The 19,182-nt window shown below is 42.2% G+C and overlaps 1 protein-coding gene across 2 annotated transcripts in view; it reads left to right on the top strand.

The window, feature by feature from the left end:
* The window catches only part of LOC115151766 (neurturin-like), a 44,118-nt gene extending 26,266 nt beyond the window's left edge, over positions 1-17,852 (top strand). For both annotated transcript variants that reach the window (XM_029695983.1, XM_029695984.1), the window contains 2 exons: positions 6,386-6,641; positions 15,792-17,852. In XM_029695983.1, coding sequence (XP_029551843.1) covers positions 6,407-6,641; positions 15,792-16,246 — 690 coding nt within the window. In that variant the 5' untranslated portion in view covers positions 6,386-6,406 and the 3' untranslated portion in view covers positions 16,247-17,852. The remainder of the gene's footprint in view (positions 1-6,385; positions 6,642-15,791) is intronic.
* The last annotated feature ends 1,330 nt before the right edge of the window (positions 17,853-19,182 follow it).

The following is a 19,182-nucleotide window of genomic DNA, read 5'->3' as shown; positions in this document are numbered from 1 at the left end:
ATATAACTTTCAGATATCATAATATCTGATCTCTGAGTCTTCTGATTTAATGACGTATTCTTTACCTCGTCAGTCTCATTCCAAACGTTGTAAATTGTTGGTTATCTGCACGAACCCAGTCATCACTATGAGTCATCCATACATCAATTGTCTTAAAATCATTTATTTACTAACTAAATAATTCACAGAAATGCATAACAAACAGATATGGTTACAAGGAAATGATAGGAGAATGTGCCCTAGTGGGCTAAACCGGCATGGCGGCTTGTTACACAAATAAAGGGGGTTGGGCTTGAATGAAAGAGCGGGAAGACTGAGTAACAAAGAAAACAGCTATGCCATTGTAAATACTGTATTGTATGCATTCTAAATTACCGCCCATTTGGAAAAGGAAAATGCAATAAATATTTACTCTGAGCTGCGCTTCGGTAGGTTGGTCGTAGATGCTGGCCGTGTTGGCCAACAGAGATCTTCCTGTCCCCGGAAGAATGTCACTGGTGGTAAAATGGATACGTTGTAGTATCTTCGTTGTGCGTTAGACTGGATACGTCGTCCGTCCTTTCTTAGCCCACGTCTACAGCGGCCACTGCTAACTCAACGGCTAGGAAGTATCACTTCTGTAGTGAATAAGGGTTCAAAGTTCATACCATTCGCAACCAAAGCTCACGCTGAGGTTGGCTTAGTTCTGTACTTGACATGTGTGTCCTTTTAACGCAGAGGCTGCAGACCTCACGTACCCAGAACAGACTGGTTACATTTTGTCACTGACTTATATAGTGGCGAGGGGAGAAGGGTGTGTTTCATCGTTTATAACCCCTGTCTCTACACAGGGGCGGGCCACTGATTGGTCAGGGCTCTTTCCTTATGAAAACCCAATTCTCTCATTTGGAAGCTAAAATTACATTTAAACTCCTAACAAACAGTTTCAATATCAAACATTTAAATTGCACAACAATTCCATGTGAATCTGATAACTAGAATGTGTCGACTTTCCCAGGTACAGTTTATGTCGTCCTGTCATCAGTCATAATGTCTCAGATGACAACCGAACTGACATCCATACTCATTAAGTACCTGGTATATTTCCAGCTGGTTCTATTACCGAAATATGGTTCCTTTCCCTCCACTTGTTTGATGTTCCCAGACTCTCTATATTTAACAAAGGCTATTCAAAAGTCCTTCAGTTGGGTCAGAGAGAGAGGGGAAGGGAGAAAGGTATTTATGGGGGGGTCATAAACCTTACCCACAGGCCAACGTCATGACACTGGTACTCTGGCTATGATGTCTAGCTAGCTTTACCAAACCATTTCCTGTGTGTCAGTGCTGTACAAAGACACAAAACTATGAGCAACTTCAAAAGAAAGCTGTGGCTATAATGTAATGTAATAACAAAATAATACCATCGCAATGAATCATGTTTCCGCTAGAAATTGACATGCCTACCGCTCAAATAGGGAGGTCAGACCATGGCATTGTGAATCAGCATAGTAGGCCTACAATATAGTAGTGTGGTATGGATGAAAATGAATAGGAACACTTTGTTGTTTGAATGCCTGTTTTCTATGAGCACACACCTTTCCCTATGTGCCAATTACAGTGCATGCAGCATTGCCAAGTGCTGTACATATTAGTGAGTAATCCTTTAGAGCGTGCTGTGTAAGTCCTCAGGAGATGATCTATGGGACTGTTAGTATCTGACTCTACCAAAAAAACACTCCACAACAGGATGCTTCTATTTACAAGACAGTAAACCATTCAATCAAATCAAATCAAATTGTATTTGTCACATACACATGGTTAGCAGATGTTAATGTGAGTGTAGCGAAATGCTGGTGCTTCTAGTTCCGACCATGCAGTAATATCTAACAAGTAATATAACATAACAATTTCACAACAACTACCTTATACACACAAGTGTAAAGGAATGAATAAGAATATGTACATAAAAATATATGAGTGAGTGATGGCCGAATGGCATAGGCAAGATGCAGTAGATGGTATAGAGTACAGTATATACATATGAGATGAGTAATGTAGGGTATGTAAACATTATATAAAGTGGCATTGTTTAAAGTGGCTAGTGATACATTTGTTACATCAATTTTACCATTATTAAAGTGGCTAGAGTTGAATCAGTATGTTGGCAGCAGCCACTCAATGGCTGTTTAACAGTCTGATGGCCTTGAGATAGAAGCTGTTTAACAGTCTGATGGCCTTGAGATAGAAGCTGTTTTTCAGTCTCTCGGTCCCCGCTTTGATGCACCTGTACTGACCTCGCCTTCTGGATGATAGCGGGGTGAACAGGCAGTGGCTCGGGTGGTTGTTGTCCTTGATGATCTTTTTGGCCTTCCTGTGACATCGGGTGGTGTAGGTGTCCTGAAGGGCAGGTAGTTTGCCCCCGGTGATGTGTTGTGCAGACCTCACTACCCTCTGGAGAGCCTTACGGTTGTGGGTGGAGCAGTTGCCGTACCAGGCGGTGATACAGCCGACAGGATGCTCTCGATTGTGCATCTGTAAAAGTTTGTGAGTGTTTTTGGTGACAAGCTGAAGTTCTTCAGCCTCCTGAGGTTGAAGAGGTGCTGCTGTGCCTTCTTCACCATGCTGTCTGTGTGGGTGTACCATTTCAGTTTGTCCGTGATGTGTACGCCAAGGAACTTAAAACGTTCCACCTTCTCCACTACTGTCCCGTCGATATGGATAAGGGGCTGCTCCCTCTGCTGTTTCCTGAAGTCCACAATCATCTCCTTTGTTTTGTTGACATTGAGTGTGAGGTTATTTTCCTGACATCACACTCCGAGGGCCCTCACCTCCTCCCTGTAGGCCGTCTTGTCGTTGTTGGTAATCAAGCCTACCACTGTAGTGTCATCTGCAAACTTGATGATTAAGTTGGAGGCGTGCATGGCCACGCAGTCATGGGTGAACAGGGAGTACAGGAGAGGGCTGAGAACGCACCCTTGTGTGGCCCCAGTGTTGAGGATCAGTGGGGTGGAGATATTGTTACCTACCCTCACCACCTGGGGGCGACCAGTCAGGAAGTCCAGGACCCAGTTGCACAGGGCAGGGTCGAGACCCAGGGTCTCGAGTTTAATGACGAGTTTGGAGGGTACTATGGTGTTAAATGCTGAGCTGTAGTCAATGAACAGCATTCTTACATAGGTATTCCTCTTGTCCAGATGGGTTAGGGCAGTGTGCAGTGTGATTGCGTCGTCTGTGGACCTATTGGGGCGGTAAGCAAATTGGAGTGGGTCTAGGGTGGAGGTGATATGGTCCTTGACTAGTCTCTCAAAGCCCTTCATGATGACGGAAGTGAGTGCTACGGGGCGATAGTCATTTAGCTCAGTTACCTTAGCTTTCTTGGGAACAGGAACAATGGTGGCCCTCTTGAAGCATGTGGGAACAGCAGACTAGGATAGGGATTGATTGAATATGTCCGTAAACACACCAGCTAGGTGGTCTGCGCATGCTCTGAGGACGCGGCTGGGGATGCCGTCTGGGCCTGCAGCCTTGCGAGGGTTAACACATTTAAATGTTTTACTCACCTTGGCTGCAGTGAAGGAGAGCCCACAGGTTTTGGTAGCGGGCCGTGCCAGTGGCACTGTATTGTCCTCAAAGCGAGCAAAGAAGTTGTTTAGTTTGTCTGGGAGCAAGACATCGTGGTCCGCGACGGGGCTGGTTTTTCTTTTGTAGTCCGTGATTGACTGTAGACCCTGCCACATACCTCTCGTGTCTGAGCCGTTGAATTGTGACTCTACTTTGTCTCTATACTGACGCTTAGCTTGTTTGATTGCCTTGCGGAGGGAATAGCTACACTGTTTGTATTCGGTCATGTCTCCAGTCACCTTGCCCTGATTAAAAGCAGTGGTTTGTGCTTTCAGTTTTGCGCGAATGCTGCCATCAATCCACGATTTCTGGTTGGGGAATGTTTTAAAGTGACTTTAGTGACTATTAGTGACTTTTCAAAGACGTTCGTCGATGCCAATGGGTAGTGTCTCTGAGTATTGCCAGGAAAACTGTAACGCAATCTTTTCACTTGAAACCACGTTTTCCCTCCTAGTCGGCAACTCCACAGAGAGGGACAGAAACACAGGCTCTGATGAAGGCCTACAGAGGCCAGCACACTCACCCCCATTCTGGCAAAGCACTTTGACAGAGCTGATCTGGATATGTCCTCAGCCACTGTCAGTTTACCATTTCCTGATCTGGAGAAATGTTTTGCACCCCACCATCTTCCCCGCCCCGCACAAACAAAAACAGATTTCAAACATGGGAGGGATCTGAATCAACTGATACTGTTAATGGTAAAGTGTGGGAATGAACGTGGAAAGCAAAATGTGGTACAATAACATATGTATTTGCATGGAAAAACAATTACAAACACCGGTGCATGAGCAGACAAACATAAAGTAGTGAAAAGGTCAAGGGTCTTTGGTGTCTGGAACATCACTGTAACAGGATTGTTCTGTTTAGCTTCATGCCTACTGTCCACAAGAGGAGGCTGGTGGGAAGAGCTATAGGAAGACGGGCTCATTGTAATGGCTGGAATGGAATAAATGGAACGGTACCAAACACATAAAAAATATGGAAAACACATGTTTGACTCAGTTCCATTTATTCTATTCCAGCCATTACAATGAGCCCATCCTTTTACGGCTCCTCCCACCAGCCTCCTCTGCTGTCCACACTGACAATTAGCTAGAGTCCAAGTTCAGGTATGAAAATTAGTGCTGAGATTCATGGCCATGTGATTAGCAGTAGGCCTATGGTGAAATATCTGCCTTGCTGAACAGTAGTGGTGTTTTCAAATGCTTTCTGTTGTGCACATATTGGCTTATGTTATTTGGCTAAAGCTGAACAGGTTATAATTCAAGACAGACACATCACAGTATGGTGGCATGCAACACAACACCAAACACTTAAAGGCCCAATGCAGCCATTTTTATCTCAATATCAAATCATTAATTGGTAACAATTAAGTATGTTACTGTGATTGTTTTCAATTAATGCTGCAATATGTAACTTTTTGGGAAACCTGACCAAATTCGCATAGAAATGTGAGTTATAGATATGTAATTCTCAATGAAAGTAAGTCTCAAAAGCGGTAGATCTGTTCTATGTGCGTTAATTCTATGCGTCCCGTTTTTAAGTTTAGTTTTTGTACACTAGCTACAAACTTCTGAAAATGCAATAGTTTTGATCCACAGTAGGCTGCTGAGGGGAGAATGGCTCATAACAATGGAGCAAATGGAATGGCATCAAATACCTTGAAACCATGTATTTTACACCATTCCGCTCCAGTCATTACTACGAGCCTGTTATCCCCAATTAAGGTGGCACCCACCTCCTGTAGGTGAGACAATATTATTACACACAGAGGCATCACTGAGAGATCCCACAACAATGGGAGCCTAAATCAAACTGTGAAGCCGATAAAACACTATTGGGTAGATAAGTAATAAAACAGAATCTCTTGCTGCATAGTTCAGTTTAAACCATTACCATGTAGCCAATCCCTCGAGCAAAGCAAACTAGAAGATCGTGGAAAATTATTATCGCTCAGATCTTTCAAGGAACAATTGGGTAATTTTCTTGTTTGTCCGTGGTTTGAAGATGACAGATTTAGGGGTTTCTTGTGACGCTCAACGCTGCACGATGAGTATCTTCTGTAAACTAAAGTATGGCAGGATTACGTGAGAACCACTGTAAATTCAAAGCTGCCTCTTCAAATACAGACATACCTGACAAGTCTCTGTACTGCGAATGGGAGACTACAACTGGAACGAGATCAATCTTGTGGTGGAATGAGAGACCTCTGAGGGCTACCATGCTAGTAATCGACTTTTCATCTGGGGCTTGACACTATGCCAGAGGAGAATCCCATCCATGCTCACAATAGGCAAGCTCTGTGAGGGAGTTTACACAAGCTGTACGCTGACTGCTATTCTCTGCTCACTTTTGATATACTGAAACATAAAAACAATAAAGAAATGCGTTCAGGGACTTCATGCATGGGTTGCTGGAATTGAATAACACAGGTGTGTTGACATGGAGTATCTGGGCAAAGCCACACTTAGCACATCTGACAATCCACACCTGTGAAACAGCCATTGTAGAATGGCCTGAGCAGAGGGACAAAGTATTATGTTGATGGCAAAAACACTTGTGATAACATTTTGAGAATGAGATCTGTTGAAATGGAGGCCACCGTGCAAACAAGAGGCCATTCCCACTGTACTGTACATGCGTGATACTATGGAACTAAGCCAGCTGTATTTGCCATTTATTGCATGAAGTATTTGTCCTGTCACTCCTGTGCTTTCATCATTGTGGGTGTTCCAGTAAAAACATTCCTCCCTAACCTCTTCCCTTGTGTTTCCTTGTCTTTCAGAGTGTCAATGCTCATTCTAAGATGAAGTTATGGAAGTGTGCCACCATCGCCTTGACTCTTTGTGGTACAGCACTGTCCTTCTTCCTCACTAGAATCATGGTTCCCACGCCGCCGCATCACTTCCCCTCCTGGGACTCATCTTCGCCGCGAACATCAGACTCCTCCTCCACCTCCTCCTCCAACTCTTCTTCCTCCCTGATCGGACCTCATCGCAAAGCGCGGTCGACAGACGGCATCAGCAACATTTTGACAGAATGTAAGCAAAACCATCATCTTCAGTCACCAACCATTCTGGTCCAGATGTTCTGATTGGCCCTTGCTAAAGCTCTGATGTGATTGCATATTTCAATGGTCTCCAAAGAAAACGTTGTGGCGGAGAGCAGTCAAGGGAATGTACACTTTTTCATGTGCACTTTTTCATGTGTTAAAATGTGTCAACAGTAAATTGGATAATTATCAATCAGTCTTTGTTTGAGGGCCATTATTAGTTTACCTGTACAGATAAAGCTACCTTCCCAGACGGAGCATAGCAGCCAACTACAGATTACACCCAGGCAGAGTAATCAAATCAAATGATGTGACATCCAGGGAGCAGATTACTCCATTAAGGTTTGGAGCTTCATCTCATCGTCCCAGGAGAATTTGCAATATGATTGTGATAAAACGCCTGTAACCTCCTGATATGGTTTTAGAGGCTATGCAATATTCATAAGAAAATGTGACATAAAAGATTCAGAGATGTAAAATGTCAGTGATGGTCTCGGAGTATGTCCGTTAGGATGGGAATAAGAAGATTTTCAGAGAAAGTCCCACTAAGTGGGTCAGTGGAGGCTAGAAATGTGACATCTCTCGCCATGTGTCCTTCTCTCAGCCCATATCAAATCTGCAGGATAAAGTTAAATCTAGACTTGGTTTCCTCTATCGTAATCGCTCCTCTTTCACCCCAGCTGACAAACTAACCCTGATTCAGATGACCATCCTACCCATGCTAGATTACGGAGACGTAAAAAAAAGAAAGAAAAAAAGATGTTTAGAAATGAAATGTATGTATTCACTACTGTAAGTCGCTCTGGATAAGAGCGTCTGCTAAATGACTAAAATGTAAAATGTAAATGTAATTTATAGATCGGCAGGTAAGGGTGCTCTCGAGCGACTACATGTTCTTTACCATTTCGGCCATCAGATTTGCCACCAATGCTCCTTATAGGACACATCACTGCACTCTATACTCCTCTGTAAACTGATCATTTCTGTATACCCGTCGCAAGACCCACTGATTGATAGTTATTTATAAAACCCTCTTAGGCCTCACTCCCACCTATCTGAGATATCTACTGCAGCCCTCATCCTTCACTTACAACCCCCGTTCTGCCAGTCACATTCTGTTAAAGGTCCCCAAAGCACACACATCCCTGGGTCGCTCTTCTTTTCAGTTCGCTGCTGCTAGCGACTGGAACAAGCTGCAACAAACACGCAAACTGGACAGTTTTCCCTTTGTGCGGTTGTCTGTGCCAAATAATGTTTGTACCATGTTTTGTGCTGCTTCCATGTTGTTGTCATGTTGTGTTGCTACTAGAGTTGCAAAGGGTTGGAAACTTTCCCGTAAATTTCCAGAATTTTTCCGGAAATATTCCATAGGAAGTTAAGCCTGGGAATTTTGGGAATATTGCTTAAATTCATCAAAAAAGTTAGCTTGTAACAGTGAACCTGGGCAATTCTAGGTCTTGTGGCATATTTTGGTTAAACTATCCTCAATTCAATGGAATTGCAACCCTCTGCATGCACAGTGCATTCTTCCATCACATGTACAGCTGATTCTCAAGATCTTGCACACTAATGAGATGCTCCTGAGCCCACACTACTACACTGTCTGAGCCAAGGACTGCATGCTTTCTGGTAAGTTTTGATTACAATACTGGGTGGGGTGAATATATTTTATATGACATACATCATTTTGTTGTTAACTAATAAATAGTAGCCTACAGCAAAGTGTGTCTAACTTGTTAACAATTTCTTTCAGTTCGTTTTTGCTACCATGTGGGTTTTAGCTTGCTTGAGCCTGCTACCTGAGGAGTTATAATTCACCTGTTTCCATACATGTTTCATTTTAAAACATTTATCTTACAAAGGAGTTGTTTAATCTAGCTGCTTAACTATTTATCTGTACATAGAATTGTATTTGGGTATTTTTTACAATTTTTTTTCTAATCTTTACAGGAAAATGCCACGGGCACTACCTGATGTGTGGAGACATTTCACTGCAGCTAATGTAGAAGGAAAAGCTGTGTACATTTGCAAATACTGTGCCAAATCATATGTGAAGAATGTAACAAAGATGCAGAATCATCTGGCCAAGTGCACAAGCAACCTCTGACAAAAATCCCTCTACATCTATTTGAGGTGAAAATGATGAGTCAGACACCTTATCAATAGCAACAGCTCATGGTCTTCCTGGAATCAGAAGTTTTCTTGACTCAATGGAGGAATGTCGTCAGAGCAATGCTGATGAATGTCTTGCTCGAGCTGTGTATGAAACTGGTTCACCTCTGATGCTCACAGGCCATGTGTATTGGAAGATATTTTCTGAATGTTCTTCACCCAGCATACACCCCTCCAACCAGACATGCTTTATTTACTAATTTGCTGGATGCAGAGTTCAACAGAGGTTTTCTTTCTATTGTGTTATTGGACTGTACGTTTACTCCATGTGTAACTCTGTGTTGTTGTTTGTGTCGCACTGCTTTGCTTTATCTTGGCCAGGTCGCAGTTGTAAATGAGAACTTGTTCTCAACAGGCCTTCCTGGTTAAATAAAGGTGAAAGAAATAGAGTTCAAGTGAAGGTCAAGCAAATCATAGAGAAAGCAGACTGTTTTGCAATCATCTCTGATGGGTGGTCGAATGTTCGTGGGCAAGGAATAACTAACTACATCATCTCCATGACCATGGACCACAGAAGGTATTTGCACTGGTGACAGACAATGCTGCGAACATGAAGGCTGCTTGGTTTAAAGTGGAGTCCTACCCTCACATCACACCCATTGGCTCCGCAAGGACATCATGGCACTGAAAACAATGGATACACTCTACAAGAGAGCCAAGGAAATGGTTAGGTATGTGAAGGGTCATCAAGTTATAGCAGCAATCTACCTCACCAATCAAAGTGAGAAGAATAAGAGCACCACATTGAAGCTGCCCAGCAACACCCGTTGGGGTGGTGTTGTCATCATGTTTGACAGTCTCCTGGAGGGGAAGGAGTCTCTCCAAGAAATGGCCATATCACAGTCTGCCGATATGGACAGCCCCATCAAGAGGATCCTCCTGGATGATGTATTTTGGGAGAGACTGGTAAGCAGACTGAAACTCCTGAAATCTATAGCAGTAGCCATTGCACGCATTGAGGGAGTCAATGCCATCCTGTCTGTTCAGTCTCTGCTTGCAGATGTAAGAGAAGAAATCAGTACTGCCCTGCCCACTTCACTGTTGCTCCAAGCAGAGGAAACTGCAGTTCTGAAATACATCAACAAGCGTGAAGACTTCTGCCTGGAGCACATACACGCCGCAGCATACATGTTAGACCCCAAGTATGCTGGCAAGAGCTTCCTGTCTGGTGCAGAGATCAACAAGGCCTATGGTGTCATCACTACCGTGTCTCTCCATCTTGGCCTGGATGAGGGCAAGGTTCTTGGCAGTCTGGCGAAGTACACTTCCAATCAAGGGCTTCGGGATGGAGATGCAATATGGCAGTCGTGCCAACATATCTCATCAGCCACCTGGTGGAAGGGACTTGTGGATCTGAAGCTTTTTCCCCTGTTGCCTCCATCATCCTCCAAATCCCACCAACATCAGCCGCCTCAGAGCGCAACTGGTCCTTGTTTGGGAACACACACACCAAAGCACACAACAGGCTGACCAATACAAGGGTTGAAAAATTGGTGGCCGTCCGGACAAATTTGAGGCTTTTTGAACCTGACAACGAGCCATCCTCAATAAGGTTGGAAAGTGACAATGAAGATGAGGCTTCAGAGTCTGATGTTCAAGAGGTGGACATTGAGGAGGTCCAGGGAGAAGACATGGAGCATGAGAGGAAGACAACCAAAGCTTTAGTTTCTGGAATATCATTTTACAGATGTATGTTGAAAACGGTTTTGGGAGATGCGATGGGTCATTGGGGATCACTCAATATTCTCTTTCTTTTGTTGTTCAATGAAATCATCCCATGTGAAGAGTCAACTCATTTAATTAAAGTTCAATTCGTAACTAAATAGTTTTTTAACATTTCTATTGGAAGGATTAAATCATTTGCAATTATACCTACATATGATAAGGTTAAAGGTTTATGTTTCTGTCTCCATATTATATGGTAAATACAGTTGAAGTTGGAAGTTTACATATGTAACAGTGTAGGTTCCATCCCTCTCTTTGCCCCAACCCGGGCTCGAACCAGGGACCCTTGCACACATCAACAACTGACACCCCACGAAGCATCGTTACCCATCGCGCCACAAAAGCCGCGGCCCTTGTAACGCAAGGGGAAACCCTACTTCAAGTCTCAGAGCGAGTGACGTCACTGATTGAAACGCTATTAGCGCGCACCACCGCTAACTAACTAGCCATTTCACACCGGTTACACATACACTTAGGTTGGAGTCATTAAAAGTAATTTTTCAACCACTCCACAAATTTCTTGTTAACAAACTATAGTTTTGGCAACTCGGTTAGGACATCTACTTTGTGCATGACACAAGTCATTTTTCCAACAGTTGTTTACAGACAGATTATTTCACTTATAATTCACTGTATCACAATTCCAGTGGGTCAGAAGTTTACATACACTTAAGTTGACTGTGCCTTTAAACAGCTTGGAAAATTCCAGAAAATGATGTCATGGCTTTATAAGCTTCTGATAGGCTAATTGACAGAATTTGAGTCTATTGGAGGTGTACCTGTGGATGTATTTCAAGGCCTACCTTCAAACTCAGTGCCTCTGCTTAACATCATGGGAAAATCAAAAGAAATCATCCAAGACCTCAAAATAAATTGTAGACCTCCACAAGTCTGGTTCATCCTTAGGAGCAATTTCCAAACGCCTGAAGGTACCACATTCATCTGTACAAACAATAGTACACAAGTATAAACACCATGGGACCACGCAGCCATCATACCACTCAGGAAGGAGACGCGTTCTGTCTCCTAGAGACTAACGTATTTGGTGCGAAAAGTGCAAATCAATCCCAGAATAACAGCAAAGGACCTTGTGAAGATGGTGGAGGAAACAGGTACAAAAGTATCTATATCCACAGTAAAACGAGTCCTATATCGACATAACCAGAAAGGCCGCTCAGCAAGGAAGAAGCCACTGCTCCAAAACTGCCATAAAAAAGCCAGACTACGGTTTGCAACTGCACATGGGGACAAAGATCATACTTTTTGGAGAAATGTCCTCTGGTCTGATGATACAAAAATAGAACTGTTTGGATATAATGACCATCATTATGTTTGGAGGAAAAAGGGGGAGGCTTGCAAGCCGAAGAACACCATCCCAACCGTGAAGCACGGGGGTGGCAGCATCATGTTGTGGGGGTGCTTTGCTGCAGGAGGGACTGGTGCACTTCACAAAACAGATGGCATCATGAGGAAGGACAATTATGTCGATATATTGAAGCAACATCTCAAGACATCAGTCAGGAAGTTAAAGCTTGGTCTTCGAAATGGACAATGACCCCAAGCATACTTCCAAAGTTGTGGCAAAATGACTTAAGGACAGCAAAGTCAAGGTATTGGAGTGGCCATCACAAAGTCCTGACCTCAATCCCATAGAAAATTTGTGGGCAGAACTGAAAAGTGTGTGCGAGCATGGAGGCCTACAAACCTGACTCAGTTACACCAGCTCTGTCAGGACGAATGGGCCAAAATTCACCCAACTTATTGTGGGAAGCTTGTGGAAGGCTACCTGAAACGTTTTACCCAAGTTATTAAACAATTTAAAGGCAATGCTACCAAATACTATTTGAGTGTATGTAAACTTCTGACCCACTGGGAATGTGATGAAAGAAATAAAAGCTGAAATAAATCATTCTCTCTACTATTATTTTAACATTTCACATTCTTAAAATAAAGTGGTGATCCTAACTGACCTGAGACAGGGAGTTTTCACTAGGATTAAATGTCAGGAATTGTGAAAAACTGAGTTTAAATGTATTTGGCTAAGGTGTATGTAAACTTCCGACTTCAACTGTATATCCAATGCAAAAAACATCTATATTTAAATGGTATTTATATTAATTTGCATATATTTCCGTTCATTCCCATATATTCCCGTTAATTCACATATATTCCCGTTAATTCCCACGGAAAGTTTCCACCTCTGAATATTCCCCAAAATGTGCAACCCTAGTTGCTACCATGCTGTGTTGTCATGTGTTGCTGCCATGCTATGTTGTTGTCTTAGGTCTCTCTTTATGTAGTGTTGTGTTGTCTCTCTTGTCATGATATGTGTTTTGTCCTATATTTTAATTTAATTTATTTTTATTTTTAATCCCAGGCCCCCGTCCCTGCAGGCCTTTTACCTTTTGGTAGGCAGTCATTGTAAATAAGAATTTGTTCTTAACTGACATGCCTAGTTAAATAAAATAAATAAAAATAAATAAGAGCCACCTGGCCTTGTGTTAAGACACTGTCCTTACACACTGTCCCTTTGGCTTTGGACTGGGCATTACTGAGGGTTCTTGTTATCTCTCATCCGCTGATGGGCACTCTATTTTCAAACTACCACAAAGTAGGTTGCAAAACTGAGCGGAATTTCTCCAAAGTCATTTTTACTAGACCGAAATGTCTATCCGGTGTCCTTTTTCTGGTCCGGACTCAGAGTATGACTCTCAGACCATTATTCAGACCATCCAGTAGAGATGTCCCGTGTGGCTCAGTTGGCAGAGCATGGTGTTTGCAACGCCAGGGTTGTGGGTTCGATTCCCATGGGGGACTAGTACGGGAAAAAAATGTATGAAATGTATGCATTCACTACTGTAAGTCGCTCTGGATAAGAGCATCTACTAAATGACTAAAATGTAAATGTAATGTTCTATGTGAGGTCAAGAGTAAGATCAGCTAGCCTAATCACTTAATCTTTCATTCTACTGCCAGGACATGGGGAGATCTTCACACAAAACAAACGACTGAATCGCAAACCATTTGGGTAAAAAATCACTTTGGGAAGGCCTTTTTCAGTTTCATTTATGAATGCAAAGAACAACAAAGTGTTATTGCTTCAAGACCACCATTGATTACAGTGTCAGTCAGTGCGGCAAGCTAAAGCAGGGCTATTACAGTGTCTGAGTTTGTAGGGTTTAGTGTTTAACAAGCTCCCTGGTGTTTCAAAAGCCTTTTAAGTAAAGGTTGTGTCCTGGAGGGGATAGAATGAACTGTTAACTACAGCTCTATCTATCTTTAGAACAGCACGGTGACCCTAAGGGGCATAGTAGCACAGAATTGTCAGACAGATGAGCATCATTTTTTATTATCTTGTGAAGTAAATACCTGAAAACATAATTAAAGGGGTAAACTGCGATTGCTTCATCAATTTTTAGACTTTTAAATTAATTATATATACCCATTGATTCTTGAAGAATATAACTTATAAATGCCTCATCAGCTTAGTTCAACTGTCGTTTCCCATCATAACCCCAAATATACAAATATTTTACTCCATCGTTTGTAAATAATGACATTTTAAACAAACACTGTATAGCCTCAAAACATGGTTAAATCTAATCTTGATCTCATGGGTGGTCAGTCCTTCCATCCATAGTTATGTCTATTTGAGAATGGTTACATTTCTCCTGCCCCATCCCTCAGCTCTTAACCAAAATAGAGGAGAGGTGACCGTTTTTTGTTTAAACTGTAGATGCTCCTTTAATTGATATGCATATGCCTCTGTTTGTATAAACCTTGAGTATGACCATGTGTATGGAATCCCTTTCAATTAATAAAAAGGTGTTATTTGTCTATACCGTTGATGCTGTCAACACATAAACATGATGTGATCTCTACAGGCCCATTGAACACAAAAGTAAATCAATTCTCAAGGTTCTATAAAGTTTTACCTCATGTTCTGACAGAATTGTTTTGGTATTTGGTAATCCCTATGGCATGAGGTTCTGGATCAGATGTTGAAATCCATTGGGCATGGGAAAGAAGTTCATTGACTCCTAATGGAGCATGTTGAGAGCTTCAAGTTCCTTGGTGTCCTCATCACCAACAAACTAACATGGTCCAAGCAGACCAAAACAGTTGTGAAGAGGGCACGACAAAGCCTATTCCCCCTCAGGAGACTATAAAGATTTGGCATGGGTCCCCAGATCCTCAAAAGGTTCTACAGCTGCACCATCGAGAGCATCCTGACTGGTTGCATCACCGCCTGGTATGGCAACTGCTCGGCCTCCGACCGCAAGGCACTATAGACGGTAGTGCGTACAGCCCAGTACATCACTGGGGCCAAGCTTACTGCCATCTAGGACCTCTATACCAGGCGTTGTCAGAGGAAGGCCCTAAAAATGGTCAAAGTCTCCAGCCACCCAAGTCATAGACTGTTCTCTCTGCTATTGTACGGCAAGCGGTACCGGAGCGCCAAGTCTAGGTCCAAGAGGCTTCTAAACAGCTTCTACCCCCAAGCCATAAGACACCTGAACATCTAATCAAAAGGCTGCCTAGACTACTTGCATTGCCCCCCCCCCCCCCCTCTTTTACGCCGCTGCTACTCTCTGTTATTATCTATGCATAGTCACTTTAGTAACTCTACCCACATGTACATATTACCTCAATTACCTCGACTAACCGGTGGTGTCCCCACACATTGACTCTGTACCTGTACCCCCTGTATATAGTCTTGCTATTGTCATTTTACTGCTGCTCTTTAACTACTTGTTACTTTTATTTCTTATTCTTATTCATATTTTTTAAACTGCTTTGTTGGTTTGGGGCTTATAAGTAAGTATTTCATTGTAAGGTCTACACCTGTTGTATTCGGCGCATGTGACTAATACAATTTGATTTGATTTAATGTGTACATGTGCTGATGTTTAACATGTTGAACTATATTTGCAAAGTTGCTCTACCTCGTTTACACAAAGACTCAGCCACAGGTGTACCAGACAAATTGCCATGGTCTGAAAGGAGACATTCTATTCCTATAGAAAAACTTGAAAACTTGTACCAACAACCGTATGGATCTTTTGTCTTTTTATTTTTCAAACTGACATAATGGTTGAGACTGTGGTTTCACAGACATTCAAAGCTCTTCATTGTACCACAAGCCATGCTATAGCTACAACAGATGTATTGTACGGTTCTTGTGGTTGTATATTCCTTTGGCATAACACCATCTCTTCATCTCTTCATCTCTTCTCTGCAGTCATGCACATGTTCCAGAGCTTTACAGATGGGGAGCTGAAGAAGGTGATCGGGACTCTGGTGGAGAAGAAGGCACAGCAGGAGGCCAGGCAGGAGGCCAGGCAGGAGGCCAGGCAGGAGGCCAGGCAGGAGGCCAGGCAGAGCAAAAGGACTAAACGGGCTAAGAAAGCATCGAAGCCATGTTCCCTGCGGGAGGTGGAAGTGACTGTCAGTGAGCTGGGTCTGGGCTACTACAGCGACGAAACGCTGCTCTTCAGGTACTGCAGCGGGAACTGTAATGCTAGCCGCCGCAACTACGACCTCATACTGGAAAAATGGATGAGGAAAGGCATCTCAAAGAGGGAGAGGAGCCCCTGTTGCCGGCCCAAGGAGTACGATGACATTTCCTTCTTGGACAACAGTAACAGATACCAGACGCTCCACGAGTTTTCTGCTCTAGCGTGCGGTTGTGTATAACACCTCGATGGTGGCCATTTTGACTTTCCAGATATTGTTTCGAACATGGGAAACGCAACAACTACTGCTACTACAAAAAAAAAACAGGAGTACACAAGAATTGATCCCTACAGTATGACGCCAGGGAATACGGACATTTGAAACTACCATCTATTCTACCATCTGTTCATTCATTTTGTTTGTTTAGCTTTCTTTGCCTTTCATGGGATATTTCTCTGTTGGTTTATACATTGTATGTCCTAGGATTATACATTTGTCATCATGGGGCAATCACAGTTAAAGCAACGATTTGTTGCTTGATTGTGGACTATGTAGCAATGCCTCCACTACCAATACAGAAGACCAGCTAAGGTATAACTAGTGCATTGTACACTGCAAGTCTGTTCTTATACTACACTTGTAAGTGCCTGGTTTATTTTTTCAGGAATTAGTGTGTAGAAGTGTGTACATGGAAAATAGTAGAATAATATAGGGAATGCCAAGGACGACATGTACAGTATACAAAAGGATGAAACCAACATGAAGCTACTACAGTGTGCTTCTCCACATCTTCTTGATCTGCACCATTGATAACGCATGAGGTATCACTAAGGCAAGTCCAATGGAGCAGCAACAGCAGTACTAGGAAAGACTAGAGGCTTGGAGAAACATGTATAGCAGGCTTCACCCATTATATTATGTGTATAGGCACTCCTTCATATCACAGGTAATGAAATGAATTGTGACATTTCCAGCCTTCATCAGTAACTATGAAAATCTACCTCATTTATGTTGAACGATAATGGACAACACCCGATATAAAAACACACGTACATGTTCTTCAACAGCTTCCTCTGTATTCATCACTAGGACCAGACTAAAAGGAGATATTTTAGTAATAAATAATGGCCTAAATTGGCATATGAAGCTGTAGGGTAAAACAAAATAAAAGAACTAGCCCACAGACACATGCCTGTTACATGCATGCTAAATAGAGACTGTATGGGGGATTTAGGCTTAATGACAGCAGCTTGTTAATCAAATGGAATGGCTATAGCTGTATAAATAAGCCAGTTCCCAGAAAGAACAATCCAGCAGAAAAACAATGTGCTATCAAAAATCTCTATCCTTCTACAGCAAGATCACTATGAGCTCATGAAATATAACTTAAATGGTAATACAGCAATGCAGTCTTGTTTGATCATCTAGAAAGATTGGTGCATTAAATGGGTGACTGCTGCATTGTAAATGTGACCGAGAGGAATTGTGCTTCAGTTTTACCATGAATTAGCCTCTGCAAATCCATACCATTTGCGCAAATCCCGCAATAGACTACCTTAATCCACTTACCTCCTTTATAACTGACTTGGCCAAAAGCACTGAGAAAGAGAGAGAAATACAAGCCACCATGCAGCTTGCTATTTTTTTTGTCACTAGAACACTGGAGATGTAAAGGACTAGCCATTGGTTTTAACCACACATGTAATATAAATGTTACCAGAACAGGTTTGAGCAGCAATACGTGTTAATACGTGTTTCATCAAACAGAGTTATTTTCTGAAAACAAAATGGAAATCATTCATTAGATTAATTGTGGCCAAATATATTTAGAATAAGATTAAAATAACACACCTTAGAAAAGTTCAAGAGCAATACAAAAAAAATTAACTCGAATGACATGAGTTCAGAATAAATCTTTCAATCTTGAAAACTGTAAACAAATAATTATAGACCGAGTGCTATATCGAAATCATAGATTTTACCTAAGCATCTACAGTGTAGTGTGAGGTACAGTTAGGTTTAAATGGAATAGTCTGAAACCAGTGGGAGTACCTCTTCAAGAGCCACTGAACACGCTGATTGGCAAGTGTGTTTTTCTGTTGTTCAACAAGATTTCAGTCTGTGTTTTCTTGGTGTTCAGTGGTGAATCGGTGTTTTCTGACCGATTCTGCATTTGTTTAATGATGTTTGTCCCCCATGAGAAACTGTAGACAGGAAGTCCTATTTTACTTCCTTCCTTATTTAAGATAACTCAAGAAATCTGTAATTAATTTTGATGTTTTTGTCTAGGATATTTTAGTTGTGCAATTTAACTAAGTGTGTTTGGTGCAGTATTTCTCAAGTTTAAAAAATGTGTGACGTGTTGTCTTATGCAAACAAAGTCGGAGCTGCTGGGCAGGTCTGTCTCAAGGTCTGTCTCACTGTCTATGCTATTGGATAGAGAGCAATCACCGCAGCTGTTCACCCCATGTAGCTCAGTTGGTAGAGCATGGTGTTTGCAACACCAGGGTTGTGGGTTCGATTCCCACGGGGGGCCAGCACAGAAAAATAAATAAATAAATAAATAAATGTATGCATTCACTACTGTAAGTCGCTCTGGATAAGAGCGTCTGCTAAATGACTAAAATGTAAATGTAATGTTAGTGAGCAAATAGACATAATCAAATCAAAATCCAACCTTCATTTACCCGTTTTAGACGAGACTGACTTCATGACCAAAATTATCCTATTTACACTTTGTAGTCAATTTTGACAGTAGAATAACTGTTTCTGACTCATATCGATGCAACATAGGCCATTTTCAAAGGGATTCGTTGCTTTTGAAAGGCAGTCGCTCTTTAAGTTAAGACCAATCAAATAATTAGAGCAGACAGGTAATTAAAGGTCCATGCTGGCGTTAAACCAAGAAAACAGGCCTCCCCAGCTAGGGACCAAAATAGCCTCAAGTCTAAATGTGCTTAAAAACCAAAGGATTCCACACTCTCTGAACAATCAGCACACAGACAATCGCTATGCAGGTTAGCTGTAGCTGCTGCTAGTGAGAGGATAATTATGCCTAGAGCTCTTCAAGCTTGAGGTGACATGATGCTATATAGTGAGAACCATTACTAAGTTTGTGCACTAAAATGAACTGGCTTTTGATGCCACCTTGCATGTATAGAAATGAGCATATCTCT

This window comes from Salmo trutta, chromosome 17 (genome assembly GCF_901001165.1).
Source record: "Salmo trutta chromosome 17, fSalTru1.1, whole genome shotgun sequence".
In the NCBI taxonomy this organism is placed as follows: domain Eukaryota; kingdom Metazoa; phylum Chordata; class Actinopteri; order Salmoniformes; family Salmonidae; genus Salmo; species Salmo trutta.
Note: the sequence above shows the minus strand (reverse complement) of the source record. Positions and strands in the feature narration are given on the sequence as shown.